This window comes from Diabrotica virgifera, chromosome 2 (genome assembly GCF_917563875.1).
Source record: "Diabrotica virgifera virgifera chromosome 2, PGI_DIABVI_V3a".
NCBI lineage: Eukaryota > Metazoa > Arthropoda > Insecta > Coleoptera > Chrysomelidae > Diabrotica > Diabrotica virgifera.
Window position 1 is genome coordinate 85,963,877 of NC_065444.1, and position 20,531 is coordinate 85,984,407.

The window sequence follows — 20,531 nt, forward strand, 5'->3', positions numbered from 1 at the left end:
CAAAAATTAAAATTTGTAGTAATCCTCACAAGAATTTCTTTAGGTTAACATAGTTAATGATTTCAACAATCTTGACCGGTTTAGAATACATATTTTTGAAAAAAAGATATAATTTAAAAAAATCAGTGTTTTTAAAATTATCGTATTTTTCATTTTCTTTTGATAATAACTCCAAAAATACTCAATATACGTAAAAAATGATATATAACTAAATTTTAATTTTTTCTGTTCCAAATACTTTACCGATTTTGCTATTTCCGTAGAGTAAAAAATAACCGAGATAGAAACGTTTAAAATTTCAATTTTGCTGCGAGAACCATGTAACCGGGGCCATTTAACCTTTTATTTTTAAAAAACTAAGAGGTTTAGAAGACTAATTTCGACGTTTTTTAATAGCTCTCGGAATCAACTTTTAATTAGTTTTTAGGTGAACCTGATGTCTTAATAATTAACGGAGTTATTTACAAAAAAATAATAACATTTTTTGGAAAAATTTTCAAAAGATACATTTTGAAATATTTTTTATTGCATAAATTTTAATGCTATCAACTTGTTCGAGAGCTTATTTTATAGATATTTCTATGAACTTTGACAAATGTTTAATAAGTTTATGTTATAAAATGCATCATTTTCCCGGTATTTAAGCTTGAATACTTAGATTTGGGTACTCGACGAAAGAAATATACATTCAATTACCTATAACTCACTTTTAGTTAACATTGAAAGGTTTTTCTAGTAAGGAGTTTATTTGACTTTTTATTAGCCTCAATTTTGATAATAATAACTTTATGTTGTTCTGAAGCTATTTCCTTGTGGCATTTTTATGATTAATTATTTATAAGGGAAATAAGCCACAATTAAAATGAAAAAAATAATTTTATTAACGTTTCGACGCCCAAATCGGGTGCCGTTGTCAAAATACAAAATATTACTAAAATAAACAAAAGAGCTGTTGCTAAGCAAAAAAATTCTTCTAATAATTTATTTAATCTCACTCATTTATATTGGCAATTCAGACATATATTATACATTTTAAAGTAGAAGACTTTAAAATGATATTGCCAATATTTATGAGTTGCGTTCCTGGGACGACTTACTGAAAGATAGTTCATTCGATTACATGAAATCAACCCCAACTCAAGAATATCCGTCATAAAAAATTATAGCATGTGATCTGTCTTTAAAAAGACAAGTAAGACTTCATAGTAAATCACAAGGTAAATAAATAAATAAATCACATAGTAAAACTCATAAATATTGGCAATATCATTTTAAAGTCTTCTACTTTAAAATGTATAATATATGCCTGAATTGCCAATATAAATGAGTGAGATTAAATAAATTATTAGAAGAATTTTTTTGCTTAGCAACAACTCTTTTGTTTATTTTAGTAATATTTTGTATTTTGACAACGGCACCCGATTTGGGCGTCGAAACGTTAATAAAATTATTTTTTTCATTTTAATTGTGGCTTATTTCCCATATAAATAATTAATAATAATAACTTTTTTGTAAAAACTTATAGTTTTTTAGTTATTTATAAAAAATCGGTTAAAAACATGCATTTTTCTCACGAAAAATTAAAATCTTTGATCTTTAATAACTCAAAAAGTTTTGATTTATTTTAATAACTTTATATAACAAATTTTGATTATAATTTGTCCCTCTATCGAATTGTGGGGTTATTTTTAATCAAACAATTTTCACCCCCGGGGAGGGGTGGCATCTACCCCCAGGGTTAAAGCGCAAGTTGGCACCATGTCACCTTTGTTCTTTGAGATATCCTCTAACCACTCACCAATTTTCATGCAAATCGATGGAGGTTCAACGAAATCGGAGGTAATAGCTCATATCTACCTTCAGTGACTGCACTAAAATGGGATTTAAAAAAAATAATATCAACATAAATATTTTACTTAAAAATAAATTGGATAATGCAATTTATCTTTTAATTTTACTACCATCAAAAAAATTTATCATGTATTTCTTTTAACACGTTTGTGTATTTGTATAATAGGTACATTTTAACTCATTTAATACTTCCTGTATGGGTGTATCGTTTTGAAAACGTAGGGAAATCCTTGGAGATTCGTATTCGTAATCGGTAATTCGATATTCATAGTCAGAACATTATTTTTGGTAATCAGAAAAAGTCATTCACCCACTTTCAATGTCAAGAGTCAAGTGTGAAAAATAGATGATGTTTGCGTCTACTTCAACCAGATCACTTCTTATGTAAATATTATGATTACAAATACCTTTTCAACGAAATATTATAATAAAACTTAATTGTTTCTGGCTGATGTGAGTTTGAACTTTCAGTTTGCTTCTGTATTTATAAAATAAAATTTGAATTATGGTTTTGTTTGGAATAATTACTTGAGAATAATAATTATGATTGGGATCCAAAATAATACCTAACCTAATCACCGTAAAAACCTAATAACCGGTTTTTACTTTAAAAAGAAAAAACCGGTTATAACCGGGACAAAAAAACAACCGGTAAAACCGGTTATTGCGAAGCAAAAAAACCGGTTTTAGGTTAAAACCGGTAGGTTTTTCCCATCCCTACCATCGAGCACGTTTGGGATATGCTAAAAAGACGTGTACAACAGCAAGGATTAGTGTTCCGGACAAGAGAAGAGCTGCTAAACTGTATGCAAGAGTAATGGCAACAAACTGAGCAAGACGATATTGACAGTTTGATAATAAGTATGCTAGAGCGATGTCACGCTGTCATTAATAACAGAAGTGTTCATAACTCTACTATCAAGGGCCCACGACTTTATTTTTAAATTTTAGTTGAGAATTTTTGTTTTATTTTATTTTTTTAAATTTTTTAAACCTTCTCTATACAACGACCTGTGTTGTGTTATTCACAATTTATCGTTAAGCCGCGTCCAGATTTGTTGAATTTAAATTTCAAATAAATTATAAAATTACCATGTAATTATTCCTTGATTACTTTATCCTTTAAACCATTCTGATGTATTTTTCTTTAATCAGTATAACTTAAAATTTATTCAAAACATGTTAGGTTATTTTTTTCTTTCTCGTATTACATTTTAAATAAAAAATATGCCGCCGAACCTTTAGAGCCAATTTCTCGTATCGAGTTCAACTCCAGTTTAACCTGAACTTTTAGTGAACGTCAGTTTAAAGTCAAAATCGTCTTTCTCAATTCACGTTCAACCGATGGCAGTTTAAACTTAAACGATGCTTGAACGCTGGAATTCGGCCATTCAAAGATTTCTGAACCCAGTTCAGATGATTTCATGGATTACGCATGCGTTGTATTAACACGAAACGCTGTCATAATATAAATATATCCTATTTTATTATATTAAGCCTAACGATAAAAGATAACATTATTTTTGTTGTTATAACATTTATTTATCATTATTAAAATGACTATTTGACTATAAATACTTAAATTTAACTTTATTCAAAAACAGTATAAAAAAGGTAGTTCAAAATGGCGACAGTTTTTTACCTTTTGCCATCCATTGGAATTTCTCGAAAGCTGTAGAACGTGCAATGAGAAATGCATTCCAAACAAAACCGAAGTTCACCGGTGAACCTGGTTCAACTGAACCATAGATTACCGCAGGTATGAGAAATCGACCCTTTTAGTGTGCCATCTGTTGGAGTTCGTAAGAAATTAAATTTTTCGCGCGATTACCTGGCAATTTTATGATAGAAGAACTGAGCTTGTACATACATTTTGTTGTAATATTACTTTGTGGGCATCCTTCGTGGTAAAAGATATTTACGAAAAGATGCACTTGAGTCATACTTGAAAAACATTGCATATTGCCTAATTGTGTCTGTTCACAAATCCCCATGTTTCAAAAAGAATGACGACTGCCTTTAGAATGTTTCAGAATCTATATCAGTTTAATAGTAAATTGGACGAGTGGTTTCACTACCATTTTTTGCTCATCTTTAGATCCCCGATAAAGTTGCTTAACCGGTAAAATAAAAATTACAGTTGCTATAATTTTCACTTTCAGAAATCGCAAGTTCAGTTGGTGCAAACGGCCAAATGGATGTCAAAGAATTACATAGCTACATTTTTAAAGCAAAGGCACTAATAATAATAGTCTCCCGTTTTATATCACTACCGCGACTTTGGTATTATAGCAGGGTAGGTACAGTTACGATCACTGAATAGTTTACACCTTACTTTTTATATTGTAATACTGTAAAATTGCAGTGTCGTACGGATTAAGTCAAAAGTTTCAAAAAGTCAATGCCTGTCAAAACTTTCGCGAGTGTTCAAAAATAAAATAAAAGTATATCAAACTCCTCCAAAATGGTTAGAATACATTTGAATGATGCGCAAAAAGCAAGAGCAATTGCCAAACTCGAAGAAGGTTGGTCACTAAGGCAAGTTGCTGCTGATTTGAACGTGAGCCATATGTGCATATGGAAGATCAAACAAAGATGGGATAATTTTCACTCTATAGCACGGTTGGGCGGTTCAAGAGGGCAGAAGATCTTCACAGATCAACAGGATGAGATGTTAGTAGATTATTTGAGAGAATCTCCTTTTGACACAGCTCAAAAAGCAAGAGAAGAGAGAGCGGTTCCAGGCAGTATTTGCACTGCACGTAGAAGAATTAAAGCAAGTGGACTGCTAAATTGTGCAGCTGCAAGGAAACCTTTTTTGACTGAGGATCACAAGAGGAGACGAGTTGAATTTTGTAATGAATTTATAAACCGCGATGAGAATTTTTGGTCTAGGGTTGCATTTTCCGATGAAAAGTATTTCAGTCATATAACAATGGTCGGGTAAGAATTTATAGGCCGAGAAATCATAGGTATGATGAACAATATACGCATCATTTAAGAAATAGTGGAGGATTCTCGGTCAACGTATGGGGATGGATAAGTGCTGAAGGCCTGGGCGTTTGTTATCATGTAGAAGAGAAGTTAACAGGATTATATTACAAACATATTCTTGAGCACACAATGTTGCCATCGGTGATCCAGAGATTCCTCAACAACGACTTCATCTTCCAACATGACAATTGCCCGGTGCATACGAGTAGAATTGTTCGAGAATGGCTAGAAGAAACTGATGTTAATATTCTTCCGTGGCCTTCCCCTAGTGCAGACTTTAACCGTCGAAAATGTGTGGGCAGAGTTAACAAAGAAACTAAATGAGAAAAACCTCAGACCACGGAATAGAATTGAATTATGGGAAGCAATTGAGCAGGCATGGGAAGAGCTTGTTACCTATATCATGAGGGGAATGGTGCTGTCTATGAACAGAAGACTGCAAAATTGTATTTACAAGAATGGGGCTTCCACCAAATATTAATTATTTTTTTTATTATTTATCATTGTTTTTTGTTTATCATTATTTAATATAAAATAGATTTAAAATAAAATGCATATTTTAAAACCAGACTTCTTTATTTTCGTTATTGAGACCATAACCCTTTTTATTCAAAAAAATTCTTTCTATACTTTCCATTTTGTTAAATTTTGTAAAAGATTTAGATTTTTTAATTTTAATCAAACTATTCTAGCTAGGTACACCACTGGCAACGTCACTTTGACGTAAAAGGTGCGTTTAAACGAGGTAAAATTTTAAAAAGACGGCTCCTAGATACGTAAGCCTGTAAACTATTCAATGACCGTAACTGTACCTACATCACGACCAAATTCACTTTGTATTTGAGATTTGGATGCGCACTGGTGTTGACGTTCGGTTTTTCCAAATTTTTTGAGTTGTATTTTGGTAATATCTCGCCAAGTAAAATACTTGGGGCCTGGGTCCTATAGACATTTTTAAAAATGTCTATATATTCTCGATTCGATTCCCAGCCTACCTTCGTGGAAGTCAGACATCCTACCACCTGAACTATCCGGCCCTAATAAATTTAGTAAATGCACTAACTAACCTTAATTTTTAAAGGAAGAATGAGAAGACTGATTCTATTGATGTTTTAGAAATGTGGTCATCTCCCGTCCATCGCCAAACTCTAATCAACGAATCTCGCGAAGGATCGCAATTCGTCAAATTCGTCAACATGCTGATGAACGACACCACTTTCCTGCTCGACGAGTCGCTGGAGTCCCTCAAGAGGATCCACGAAGTCCAGGAATTGATCAGCGACGACGACAAATGGTCGAAGTTACCGTCGGAACAGCAACAGAGCCGAATGAGGCAATTGAACTCGGACGAGAGACAATGTAGGTCGTATTTGACGCTGGCTAGGGAGACTGTAGATATGTTTCATTATTTGACTGTTGATATAAAGGAGCCTTTCTTGAGGCCGGAATTAGTAGACAGGTAAGCATCGTTTTTTTTTGAGGTGAATATTTCTTCACTCGTTATGGAGTTTTGGACGGGACTAAAATCCAATTTGACGTCATTCGAAAAATCGAGACGCGTGTAGTAACCTTGTGGTATACCGTAGTATATACAATATACACTTATTTTAACTTTCTTAGGTCCGGTTTCACCAACAAGAAATAAATCAATGTATTTCGAATAAAATTTATTTGACGTTTATATTTTTATTTTGTTTCAATATAATTTTGATCGCTTGTCTTCTTCGCTTCAGCATCCATCTGGCTTACAATTTTTAGAAGCCATGGAGGTGTTACCAGGAAAATGGTCCAGTAAGTTTTCAATTAAATATCTTTTAAAATATTTTTAAATATTTTTATTAGGTTGAAAACTTTTTCTTTTATTTAGCAGATGCCGCTACGCACCTACTACCATCACGTCAGTTTCTCACTACGCTCAAGCGCGCTGACACGAACTTGCTGCAAAGCGAGTCGAAGATAGGGAGGTAGGGAGATAGTGTTAAATAGCCCTACCTTCGACTTGATTTGCAGCAGGTTCGCGCCAGCACGCTTGTACGTAGTGAACAACAGTCAACAGCTGTTCTCATTTTCTTTAGTAAATTACTCGGCGATTCAAAAAGATATTCCGGTGTGCATCATTTTACGATTTGAAAGACACAAAAGAACTTGAAAATAAAAGTTGACAATACTTTAAACGCGTTTACCTCAAAACGCCTTTTCTCAAAGGCTGTAGACATTGTAACTCAAAAACTTCTTGCCCGACCCACTTGGAATTTTGTATATATTTTCTTTAGACATTGCTTGAGGTAACGCTGTCGAGATATATTTTGTTGTATGCTTATTTTTTGTTTAACAATAATAAATATGTTAATTTTCACCCTTTTTTGCAAAAGGGTGAAATCAAATTAATTGAAAGAGTGATATCAAAAAGTCAAAATTGGATAAAACTAAAAAACTCGACAGCATTACCTGAAGAAACTTATAAGCTAATAAAATCTTTTTGAAATTTTTTGTTTACCACGATCCAATGATGCGTTCTGATTTCGACAGCAAAATTCATTATATTTTGAGGTGTCTTTTAAAAATTTGCCACCGTTGGCTTATTTTTCAGTATTTTTCCTTGAATTTTTTCTTGAGTAATCTATGAATTGTACTGAATATGCCTATTTAATTTAAAAATAAGATAATTCTACCATACTTAAAAAAAATGTACTTGAAATATTGATTTCAACCCCTACGGCCGGCCCCCCTTAAGGCCGGCCGTTGTGTGAAAGAGAGGTCCCCTACTAGCAGTACAACAGAGAGAAAAGATTCTTTCCCGAGAGATGCTACCTCTATCGGAGAAATAACGCAATAGATATCTAAGCGAGGCCGCAGACTGCAGACTTTTTAGTCGGCCGATAGTTTAGTTGGGTTCTTAATCAGTACAGAGAGGTAAGCAGGTGCGCACATTACACCGATTCAGTCTCGGCCAACAACTAACGCTAGGAGATAGGAACAGCCCAACCCGAGTAAACTATCGGCCGACTAAAAAGTCTGCAGTCTGCGGCCTCGCTAAGGCTACGGCTCCACGGGCGAGAAATTGACGCTAGCAGTAGCCGTAAAGCGAACTTAAGGTTCCACGGAACGGAATAGGAATAGCCGAACTGAACCGACTACGCACAAGTCCTGTAGTCGGTACAGTTCGGCTATTCCTATTCCGTTCCGCGGAACCTTAAGTTCGTTTTACGGCTACTGCTAGCGTCAATTTCTCGCCCGTGGAGCCGTAGCCTGAGACGACTCGAAATCGTTTTATATATCAGGTGCGAACTTTTAATTTTCTAGGCGGTTTATGGACGGGGTCTCGCTGAAAATTTTACTCGGATAAATACTGTGCTCGTATCTCGTGGTAAAATCTAAACCAAAAGTATTGGAGAAATCTATTTCGCATATTGGTTCATCATAGTTTGTTACCTACTTCTCATGTCCAAATATTATAAAATTATACCAGGGAAGAACAATTATATCACTCAAATTTGTCTAATTGTCTATTTTTATTAAAATGTTGTAATATATTAAAAATTGATAAATGGTAACGCGTTTTAATTGGGTAATATCTTGTGTATCCTACGTCGAATGTCACGTCATACGTCAAATGTCACGTTCTGTTAGGTACTATACGGAAAAGAAGAAGAATTGACAAACGAAAAGAAGAAGAAGAAGTAACAGTTGGCTTCTTTGTCGCCACCGCTTTCATTTGACACCCCATACGTCAAAATCGGAACAATAGCAACGAAGATATGCTGTAATGCCGTTTTAGCAATGCCGCCATCTTTGATTTTATCTCAACGTATTCGTTACCCCTCCCCTTTCCAACGAGCCCTCTTACGCCACGATCGGATTAATAATAACGGAGATACGATATAGTGCCGTTTTGGCAATATTTTTATGTCTCACGTGACAGACAACATTTTGGCAAATAAGCAAGACCTTTGTCTCATTTGACAGATAAGAAGGAGAACTGTAACAATACGAAAGGACTAATAATTAATAATCGAAAAAGAAGAAGAATTGACAACAACATGGCAAACAAAAAGAAGAAGAACAGGTGGTCATCTTGGTGAGCGGACCTTTGTGACGTAGCTTCGTTCTCATTGGTCGGTAGGCTGGACTTTGATCTCATTGGTCGGTGGGCGGGGCTTCGTTCTCATTGGTCGGTGGGCGGGGCTTCGTTCTCATTGGTCGGTGGGCGGGGCTATGTAGTGGGCGGGGCTTGCGGTGGGAGGGTGACGTCATGTGAGATAAAAATTTTCCCACGCCATAGTAAGGCAACTACTAAGGATATGATATGCGCCGTTTTCTTTTTTTATTACTCTCGCTTGCAAACGGTTTAGTAAACTCATATTCGTCAAGTACCGAAATTTCCAAGGGAAAGTTTCAAACGGGCCATTACGCTCCTGAATTTTTCATATTCATGTAATTTTTTTCGTAGCTCCATCTTATACATAATGGCTACATTAACAGAGCTTAGATTCTTACAGATTCCTATACTTTTTTCGTATTATATGTCCAAGATTTACGTTTCACATGCCAATTTCTATTAATTGCAAAAATTTATTTTAAAAGTACACCACGCAAAAAGTACTTTATCAATTCACATTTTTTTAACGTTACATCCTTCCATTACATATATTCTAGTTCTAGACGGAATTTTATCATGCAATTCATTTAAATACTTGAGTAATTTAGATATAAACGCTCTTATGTTTATTGAGAAAAAAGCAAAACTTTCACATTTTTTAATAAACAATACACAACAGGTAGGATAGCAAAAATATGGCTATAATTAGCGAGATATATTGTTAGTAGGTTAAGCATTTTTCGGTATACATATATGCTCTGTTATGCTCTGTTAAGCGAGCAAAAGAGGACTGGATGGAACAATGATATCGTGAAATGGAAGAACTACAAAGAAAACATGACGAGTTTAATATACATAAAAAGCTTAAAGAAATTACCTACACTCAGAGAAAAAGAACTCCTCACTTTATGAGAAACTCCAAAGGTAACATAATTCTCGACTTGGATGAAAAAAAGGAAGAATGGACTAACTATATAAAAGAGCTCTTCCTGGATACGAGGCCACCACTTAACACCACAAAGTATACGAATACTGGTCCTAGTATTTTAAAAGCGGAAGTAGAGAAAGCCATCAAACAGAGCAAAAATGGGAAATCTCCAGGCCCTGATCAAATACCATCAGACTGGCTCAAACTTCTGGATGACGATAATGTCTCACAATTAACAAACATTTATAACCATATATACGAGACTGGAATGATGCCACAGATATGGTTGGAGTCTACATTTATTCCACTCCCAAAAAAAACCTAATACATCATCATGTAAAGACTTTAGACTAATTAGTCTCATGAGCCACTCTCTCAAGCTACTTCTTAAGATAATTCTTAATAGAATCAAGCAGAAATGTGAAGAGACAATGGGAAACAAACAATTCGGTTTCAGAGAAGGATTGGGAACAAGGGAAGCTTTGTTCTCAATGTTAACATTACTTCAACGATCATGGGAAGTACAGAAACCAATTTACGTCTGCTTTATAGATTTTGAGAAGGCGTTTGATAGAGTTCAACATGATAGGTTGTTTGAATATCTAGAAATGATTGGAATAGATGATAAAGATCTGAGACTTTTACAACATCTATATTGGAATCAAGAAGCTTCTATTCTGGTAGACGGCAAAGAAACAGACAAAATTTGCATTCAAAGAGGTGTCAGACAGGGTTGTGTGTTATCCCCAACTTTGTTTAACGTATACTCAGAAATAATTTTTAATGAAGCCTTGGAAGGACAATGTGGAGTTCGAATCGGGGGAGAAACTATAAACAACATCAGATATGCAGACGACACCGCGATCATGGCTGAAAATATCGAAGATCTTCAATTCCTTATTGATCGACTCACTAGAGAATGCTCCAATAACGGACTTAACCTAAATGCAACAAAGACAAAGTTACTTGTGGTTAGTAAACAAGACGTCGGCCCTATGCAACTAATTGTCAGTGATGAATCAATAACAAAAGTTAACCATTTTAAATACCTAGGATGTTGGATAAACGAGACACTAAATCCGGATGAAGAAATTAAAACTCGTATAGAAATTGCAAGAGGAGCATTTATGAAACTTAGATCTATTCTGAGCAACTCTCAGCTGAATTTACAACTAAGAATCAAGTTCCTAAAATGTTATGTGTATCCTGTATTACTATATGGATGTGAAACCTGGATCATGAAGGTTAACATGATGAACAAATTAGAAGCCTTTGAGATGTGGTCGTATCGTAGAATGCTCAGAATATCTTGGGTTCAACGCATTTCAAACAGAGAAGTCTTAAACAGAGTAGGTCAAGGCGAAGGTGACTTAATGAAGATGATAAAAAAGAGAAAACTTGAATATCTGGGGCATATAATGAGAGGTAGCAGATACAGGATGCTGCAGTTAATACTCAATGGAAAGATCGACGGAAAAAGAGGAATTGGTCGAAAGAAATATTCATGGCTCCGAAACCTTCGTCAATGGACTGGCTTATCAGCAGATCAATTGTTACATGCCGCACAAGATCGAGAACGATATCGGCAAATTGTTATGGAAGCTACCCACGCCTAAAAATTTGGGCACGGTACTTAAAGAAGAAGAAGATATATGCTCTAGATTATGAGTGGTGCACTTTATAAAGGTGATGTTTGTGTCTGGTCGTGTTTGTCTATGTATGAAATTTAATAAAAAAAATATTTCATCTGGCAAGCAGATGGGTACATTTCGACCTCCTATTCGGATCCCGTACTATTATTCATACTATAAAATTATTTTGTAGATTAGCTTCTATGTTGAACTTCAACCTGCAGCAGCTTTGTGGAAAAAAATGTAAAGATTTAAAAGTTAGGAATCCAGATAAGTACGGCTGGGAGCCTCGCAGGTTACTTAGTCAATTAGTCGATATATACTTGCACCTAGATTGTGATAAATTTGCCGAAGCTCTCGCTGGCGACGAGGTAAGTTTTAAAACTATTCTTTAATTACATTCTAGATAACGTTTTGTACTAATTTAGTGTTAACTATGAACTGAACGCTCTCTTGCATAGTATAAGTAAGAAATATAATAGAACTCCCAATTTGTAGCGTTTGGTAGTTCTGCTTTAACTAGGGGCGGCCCGTCGGGGTAGGCAAGGTAGGCGCCGCCTACCCTCTTCAAATGTAGTACAATAATATAAATTATTAATATAAATTACTTATTTCAAAATTGTAATTTATAAATTTTGACACAATATCTACAATAAAATAGCAAAAATTATCCAAATTATTTTTAAGAATATCCAAAAAATTTTCTCCGTAGTTTTAATTATTGTACGCTCCTTGTAGTATCAGTAGTACTGTATAGATTCTATATTCTCCTTGGTCAAACACTCGGGAACGTAGCCTGAAATAGAACGACGCCAACACCGAATTGACGTGCGATCTCTCTCTGTTTACGCGAGCAGGCCTGCTGCAGGTCTGCTCGTAGCGACCGTATTCTACGATTTTTAACGGGCGGATAGGCACAGAGTCTTATAGCCGGACCTACAAAATTTTATCAGTTGCTTCTCTTGTGTCTTGTGAAACTGTTTTAAAATAATTGTTTTTTGATTTTGGCTGTTATTAGTAGGTTAAGTATTGAATAAAACTAGGTAGGACAATTTAAATTTGTTTATGAAAACTGAATAATGTGTTATTAGATTATATAGATAATTAAAAATTTAAAGCGAGGTTAATTGTTAACTTATCAATTTATTCGAATAGTAAATTATTATTTGATACATAAATAAAATAAGTAATATTTTACGTTGTTGAAACGTAGGTGTGTTAGTTTTATTGGTGGAAAAACTTTAGTCATCGAATATGAATATTTTAAACGATGTAATATGCAGTTTGATCGAGACGCCTTTTTCAAGGCGCCAAAATCAAGAAAGATTAGTAATTATTTCAATGGGCCGGCCTTTACAAAATTTAACAATTTTATCCACAGATAAGACAAAAGACAATCAACCATTTTCGAGATCGTTTAAAACAATATGGTATGAAAATCATAAATGGCTAAGCGGAAGTTATTTTAAAAATTCACTTTTCTGTTGGCCTTGTCTGTTGCTCTCAAATTTGAAGCAAAATGTTTGGGTGAGTCAGGGATATTCAGATTTGAAAAATTTATCAGCTAGTGTAAAAAAACATGAATCTTCGAAAGAACATTTAAACAATTGCTTAGATTTAAAACGGTTAGAAAAAAATAAACAAACTACTGAATATATATAATGAAGAAGTTGAAAAAGATTGAACAAGTTGAAGAAATTGATGTTACAATTCTTTTAGCAAAACAAGAACTTACATTTCGCGGTCGTGATGAGAGCCATAGTTCTTCAAACATGGGTAATTTTAAAGAAATTTTTAATTTAGTAGTTAAACGCGATCAGGAAATCCAGGATCATGTTAAAAAATAGAAGGGGTGTTCACGGGTTTGTCAAAAACAATACAAAATGATTTAATAGATTGTCTTGCCGATTACGTAAAAAATGAAATTTCAACACAAATTAATGAAAGTCAATTTTTTTCTATACTAGCTGACGATACTACTGATATAACCGAAAAATCACAGTGTACTTTAACAATCCGTTTTGTTAACAAAGTTGGTCAGGTAACAAAGATTTTTAAGGTTTTTTGATGTTAGCGATAATAGATCTGCAGACGCTCTATATAGTTTAATTTCAAACGTGCTTGAGCCATATGATTACAAAAATAAATTAATTGCTCGATTTTACGATGGTGCAAGTGTAATGGCTGGCTCTTTAAACGGATTACAATCAAAAATTAAAGTAGATGCTCCAAAAGCAATTTTTACACATTGTTGCGCTCATAGATTACATTTAGTATTGCAAGACGGCTCAAAATGTATTACAAACTGTAGGATATTTTTTGTCGCCTACCCGAAGTATATGTGTAGCCTACCCGCATACTGAGGTCACGAGCCGCCACTGGCTTTAACCCTTTCCATACGGTGATGCGCCAGTGTGCATCATGCTTGACTGTTCGCTTCGTACGGTGATGCACACGGGTGCATCATGAGCTTACGTTCGCTGTTAACAATTAAGTTAAATAAGTGTCCAAAAATCTTGAAAAAATGTTGGATTAGAGATGTACAAGCATAGGTGCAGGATCGTAAATAGAAGACCTCTTGCTTTAATATCGAAATATCAATATTGTGCCTCAAAAGAAATACTGTAGATGGCAAAGCTACTAACGAGAAAAATGAGCTAACATATAATTCCACTAAAGCTAAAGACAAATTAAATGGACGTATAACTAGGAAAATTGTATATTATAAATGAGAAGAAAAAAAGATAGTAAACAAGAGTACAAAAAAATATATACAGGGTGAGTCACCACTAACGCGATGGAAGATTACAGCGAAATGGTAAAAGATTAAAAAAAAATTAATGAGTGGTTTGTATGTTCATAAAATCTACATTTTAAAATTATTTTGAAATATACAGGGTGTCCCAATAAATGGCGGCGTGTTAAAGTTATATTTTTTCTTATTGAACACCCTATATTTTATTGCATTTTTAATTGTCCGCAAAAAATAAGGTTAAGTTTCATAAGGCTTCCCTATACCTATGTACAGAGTGTTCTGAGTTATGGTGACTTTTCTTAAAATGTAAAGTTTTAAAAGAAGGCTTATTCTCAAGTTATTTAAGAAATTATAAAAAAAATACTTTTACATCTAAATATTTGGATATTGGTTGAATGTATTTCATGAATAATTGTCACACATTTATTTACAGGGTGTTCAAAATTTACAGTTTTATTATTGGATTATTCAATGTGTCATATGATTCTTATTTTAAATGGAACACCATGTATATTAATAAATAATTATACTAAACAAATCTACCTCTTTCGAGTGGTATATGGATGTCCTATACCTAGGTGTTATAGTTTTTGCGTAATTTACAATTAATTTTGCGTAATTAAAATTCTTAATCTGTAAATCGATTTTAAAACAAAATATGTAGTTAATTAATGGCATTGTATAATATTGTCATTTTATGACAGTACGGTCTGGTAATTATTTTATAATTAATGTATTCCATGATTGATTATTACACATTTATTTACAGGGTGCTCAAAATTTACAGTTTCATTATTGGATTATTTAATGTGTCATATGATGCTTATTTTAAATAGAACACCATGTATGTTAATAAATTATTATACTAAAAACAGGTTCCTCTTTCGAATGGTATAGGGATGTTCCATAACTAGGAGTCATAGTTTTTGCGTAACTTAGAATTTTCTTAAACGGTAAATTGATTTTAAAAATAATATTTATGCACTCTCGATTTTTAAACTGTACGAAATAAATGTTTGTTTACTTTATCATAATGAAACGAAAATTATGTCTATTTACTAGATTATTATTATGAAAAGTAGGTAGATTGGTCTGTATACAATACATTTAAAAAAAATCAGGATCTGCTCCAAAGTCTAAAGTCCATAAACGATAAGTTAAATATTTTATCATAATCCTGTTCGGTCTAATATTGGTGTAGTTGAGTTTTATACGGATAATAGTGGTTTCTCTTAAGTATTCTAACAGTCGTTTGACTGATTTACCCGAAATTTTTTCTTTGCTAGTATTTGGGTTTTCCGGAACAGAAAGCAGGACATCAAGTTTCTTGACGTGATCACAAATAACTGGTTTATTTTTATTTAATTTTCCGAAAGTTCTCAAAAACGTCCTTTTTTGGGTGTCTTCTATCAGGATACCTACTTTTGAGCGTAAACTTTAGAAAGTAAGATACAATTTTGCAAACACTTCCCAATGCAAAGTACCATGTCTACTCTTTCGTAGATAACGTGGTTAGTCATTTTTAGGAACAATTAAATTTGAATATCATACATACCTATATGTTTATATTTTTAATAATTACCAGACCGTACTGTCATAAAATGACGATGTCATACAATGAGATACATCTTTTGCTTTAAAATCGATTTACAGATTAAGAATTTCACTAATTTTAAATTACGCAAAAACTATTAGACCTATGTATACAGTGCCGGATTAACCATTAGGCAAAGTAGGCAGTTGCCTAGGGGCCTCGACCCCAAAGGGGGCCTCGCAGCCCTCGCAGGGCCCAGAACTATAAAATTGTTAAAATATAAAAATTTGCAAAATTTTTATCTTTACCCAACTGACAATATAATCTAAACAATATGTTTCTACGAGTTGTATCTGTTTTGAGTAATACCTACTAAAATATTTTTATACCTAAACTGTTGAAAAACATTTCAGGTAACCTAGTAAATACAAGATTTTAGCAATATAAGTACCTACAATGGGGTAAGGTTATATCAACCATATTAACTTTATTTGAATTTGGACATTTGTCACGTACATTCTAAGGAGTCTTATAATCCTATTGTATATACTAAAACTTAATATAATTGGCGTTGGGTGGTTTTATTTAAACATCGATGGTTCTTTCAATCTAATATTTATATCGAAGTCATCTTTTCTTAGTTTTGTTTTGTTCCCTGGAAGAGAATAATTGTTATCGTGTATTTAGGTGAAATAGTTGATTTTATAAATTTGCACATCAGATTGATTAATATTCTATTCTAATAACTCTTCATTTTAAAGCAGTGCCAGGGCACTTTTAAGTGATTGCCAGACACCTTAATTTTTGACTTAGTGTATTTATTTGTTGTGCTTGGTATATTATTGGAATTTAAGCATTTGTTTTGATCTCTACAATATTTAAACCAGGTAAGTTATTTTCAATAAAATGTGTATAGTCCAGGGTAATACCTAAGGTTTTTTCCATGACACTTCAAGAGCAAGGACACTGAAGTGTTTTTTCGACAAGTAATGCCTATAAGAGCAAATTGTAACTATTTCCTGCGTAGGATCTGGCGGCCATTTTTATTTATAAACAATTTAGTGTCGAAAACGGCATTTTTCCATTTTTTTTTTAATCAATTGAAAACATTGGAACTTAGGGGTTTTTAGTACAAACATCTTCGAGAGTATGGAAAAAGCTTTAAAATGAATAATTACCAAAGTTTGATACATTCAATTGATACTCAAAGTTTGATATGCTAATGAATTATTACAAAGGTTAATATAATTGCGAAAAAGGTCAAAATTGCAAAAAAAAATAATTTCGCATAACTATTGTAAAAATGAATGTACAGCTTTGAAATTATTGTCAAATGAGGGTTCTTTGGTGCTTATTATGTGACAAAAATTTCAAAGCGATTCATTCAATTGTTTAAATTTTATTCAAATTGTTTCTCCCAGAGAGCATTATTTTGCAATAACATGTCAGAAAAAAAATGATGTTAGAACCAAGAACCAATCCACAATGAAAGAGGTTTATATTAACGCTGTTTTATTTTTCACTTTTTTTTTTAAAGTTTGAAAGTGTCCTCTTATTTTCACCATAACTTGCTTAATTTTGATGTTATTATTAAATCTATTTACTCATTCATTTCATAGGTATACCTGATTACTTTTACAAGTGTTTAATAAGTATATTTCGTGTAAAATACATCGTGTTCCCGATATTTAAGCTTGAATATGTACCTATAATCCGTTTGAAAATTATTGATTGTGCAGTTTTTACGACGCAGGTCATTTGTACCTATTTACGGACAATAGATTTAAGTACTTGCAGGAAAAAAATAGACTTTCAATTAACTATAACTTACTTTGAATTAATATTATTATTAAAAGGTTTTTAATTAAGGAATTTATATTGTATTTTTTATTAGCTTCAATTTTGGTAATAATAACTTTAAAACCGATTTAAAACATGTATTTTTTTTTCACAAAAAATTAAAAATCTTTGATCTTTTTCAAAATAACTTTAAAAAAATGTTTTTTTTTTTCAAAATAATTTAAAAATTATTAAAGATACCAAAAATCTCAAACCATAAAAAAAGTAACTTTTTCTTAAGGGGCCTCATAGCTTTGGTTGCCTAGGGGCCTCAGGATTCTTAATCCGGCACTGTATGTATAGGACATCCATATACCATTCGAAAGAGATGACTTCGTTTAATATAATTAATAATTAATATACATGGTGTTCCTTTTAAAATAAGCATCATATGACACATTGAATAATCCAATAATGAAACTGTAAATGTTGAACACCCTGTAAATAAATGTGTAATAATCAATCATGGAATACATTCTACCAATATCTAACTATTTAGATGTAAAAGTGTTTTTTTTTTAATTTCTTAAATAACTTGAGAATAAGCCTTTTTTTAAAACTTTACATTTTAAGAAAAGTCAACATAACTCACAACAGTCTGTACATAGGTATATGAAACTTATCAAACTATACCTTATTTTTTGCGGACAAATAAAAAATGCAATAAAATATAGGGTGTTCCATAAGAAAAAATATAACTTTGATACGCTGCCATTTGTTGGGACACCCTGTATATTTCAAAATAGTTTTAAAATGTACATTTTATCAACTTACAAACCACTAATTAAATTTTTTTAAAAATCTTTTACCATTTCGCTGTAATCTTCCGTCGTGTTAGTGGTGACTCACCCTGTATAGTTTATTTTTTTTTTTTTATTATCTCCCTTTATTGACAATCAGATATAAAACAAACATCTATAAGTCAATTTGTTGGTCTTACATTAAATTAAATTATTGTAAATGTGGTGACGTGGAGAGGTAAACATCCAGCGATGTTTCCTCAGTTACCTCTTAGGTCGGAGGGCCAGCTTCTTCTTAGTCTTCTATTGTGGACAGGTTGCAGTAGTGGATGAAGTAGTGGATTAGGATGGTCTTCTAGTTTGTTGTGGTGTTTTCTGTTGTTTTCTCGGATGACTTCGGTTACATATGGAATTTTTAGATCTGTGTGTAGAGTTTGGTTTGATACATACCATGGTGCATTAACTATTGCTCGAAGTATCTTGGATTGCGCTCTCTGGATAATCACAGTATTGGATTTGCTAGCACAGCCCCACAGTTCAATGCCATAAGTCCAGATTGGCTTTATCACTGCTTTATATATTAGCAATTTGTTTTCTATTGAAAGATGGGAATTTCTTCCAATGAGCCAGTAAAGTTCTTTGGTTTTTAGGTCAAGTTGCATTCTTTTCTTTGTTATATGGTGTTTCCAGTTGAGTTTATTGTCAAAGTGTAGCCCTAGATATTTGACTTGATTACTTTGTGGTATTTTTATTTGATTGATGGTTACTGGTGGGCAGGTTCCAGTCCGGAGAGTGAATGTTATATGGGATGATTTTGTTTCGTTTACCTTAAACTTCCACTTCTTCAGCCATATTTCAAGTGAGTTTAGATGCTCTTGGAGATTTTGTGTTGCTGCAATAGGATCGTCATGCTTGGCAAAAATAGCAGTGTCGTCTGCAAATGTCCCGATGGTTGTTTTATCATTTGTAGGCAAGTCATATGTATATAGTATGTACAATAATGGTCCTAGTATGCTCCCTTGTGGTACGCCAGAGTGAATAGGCTTGTATTCCGAGACTTCTTCATTAACTTTTACTTTAAACTGCCGTTCGTGTAGGTAGGCTCTCAGTAGGTTGTAGTAACTTGCTGGAAGAATTCTTTTTATTTTGCATAACAAGCCTGGATGCCAGACTTTGTCAAAAGCCTGACTGATGTCTATAAAGGCTGCTGTGCAGTACTGCTGATTTTCAAGTGACTGGTTAATGGCGTTGACTATGCGATGGCATTGTTGTATCGTTGAATGGCTTTGTCGAAATCCGAACTGATGATCTGGGATCCAATTTTGTGGATTTATTTCTGCATTTATTCTGTTTAGGATAAGTCTTTCAAGCAACTTGGAGATTGTTGGTAATAAGCTGATAGGCCTATATGATGAGACATCTAGAGGGTTTTTGCCAGGCTTTGGTATCATAATTATTTGTCCAATTTTGAGTGCTTTGGGCCAGTAGTCACATCTAAGTATTGCATTGAATATGTGCAGTAGTTTAACTATGCCCTTTTTGGGTATTTCTTTTAACATTTTTGCGGTTATCAGATCTTCGCCTGGTGCCTTCTTTGGGTTTAGGGTGGCAATTACGTCTCTAATTTCTTTTGGAGTAAATAGTTTTATTCGGTCCTGTATCTGTAGTGGTTCTTCTAATATTTGGTTCGCTTCTGGTACTTGGTCGTCATTTAGTGGAGTAAAAACTTCTGCTAAATACTCGGCAAATAGGTCAGCCTTTTCTTTATCACTTTTTGCCCATGGTCCTGGTGGTGTTGAATTTTTACGTATTGGAGGTAATGCTGTTATTGGCTTTCTCTTACTTTTTATGGGCTTCCATATAGAGTTGTCTTGTCTTGAAAGATTGGTGATATAATTCGTAAATGACTCATTTTTGACTTCTTGCAGCTTTGATTTTAATTTGTTGCTGATGCGATTGTATCTTGTTCTGCTGTCTGGTGTGTGTGTTCGTTGCCATGCAGATCTGGCCTTTCTTTTTTCAGCTACCAGTTTTTTTATTTCTAAAGGTATATTACTTATGTTTCTGTTGGGACTACTTTGTGGGGTAGCTGATTTAGCTGCATACTGTAGTATGTTTATAAATTTGTTATAGTCCTCTTCTATTTCTTCCGGTTTTTTC

The 20,531-nt window shown here is 33.3% G+C and overlaps 1 protein-coding gene across 1 annotated transcript in view; it reads left to right on the forward strand.

Moving 5' to 3' along the window:
* LOC114329743 (ubiquitin conjugation factor E4 B) overlaps positions 1-20,531 on the forward strand; it is a 100,450-nt gene that overhangs the window by 65,672 nt on the left and 14,247 nt on the right. The window contains exons 10-11 of the mRNA XM_028278938.2: positions 5,962-6,304; positions 11,697-11,874. Coding sequence (XP_028134739.2) covers positions 5,962-6,304; positions 11,697-11,874 — 521 coding nt within the window. The remainder of the gene's footprint in view (positions 1-5,961; positions 6,305-11,696; positions 11,875-20,531) is intronic.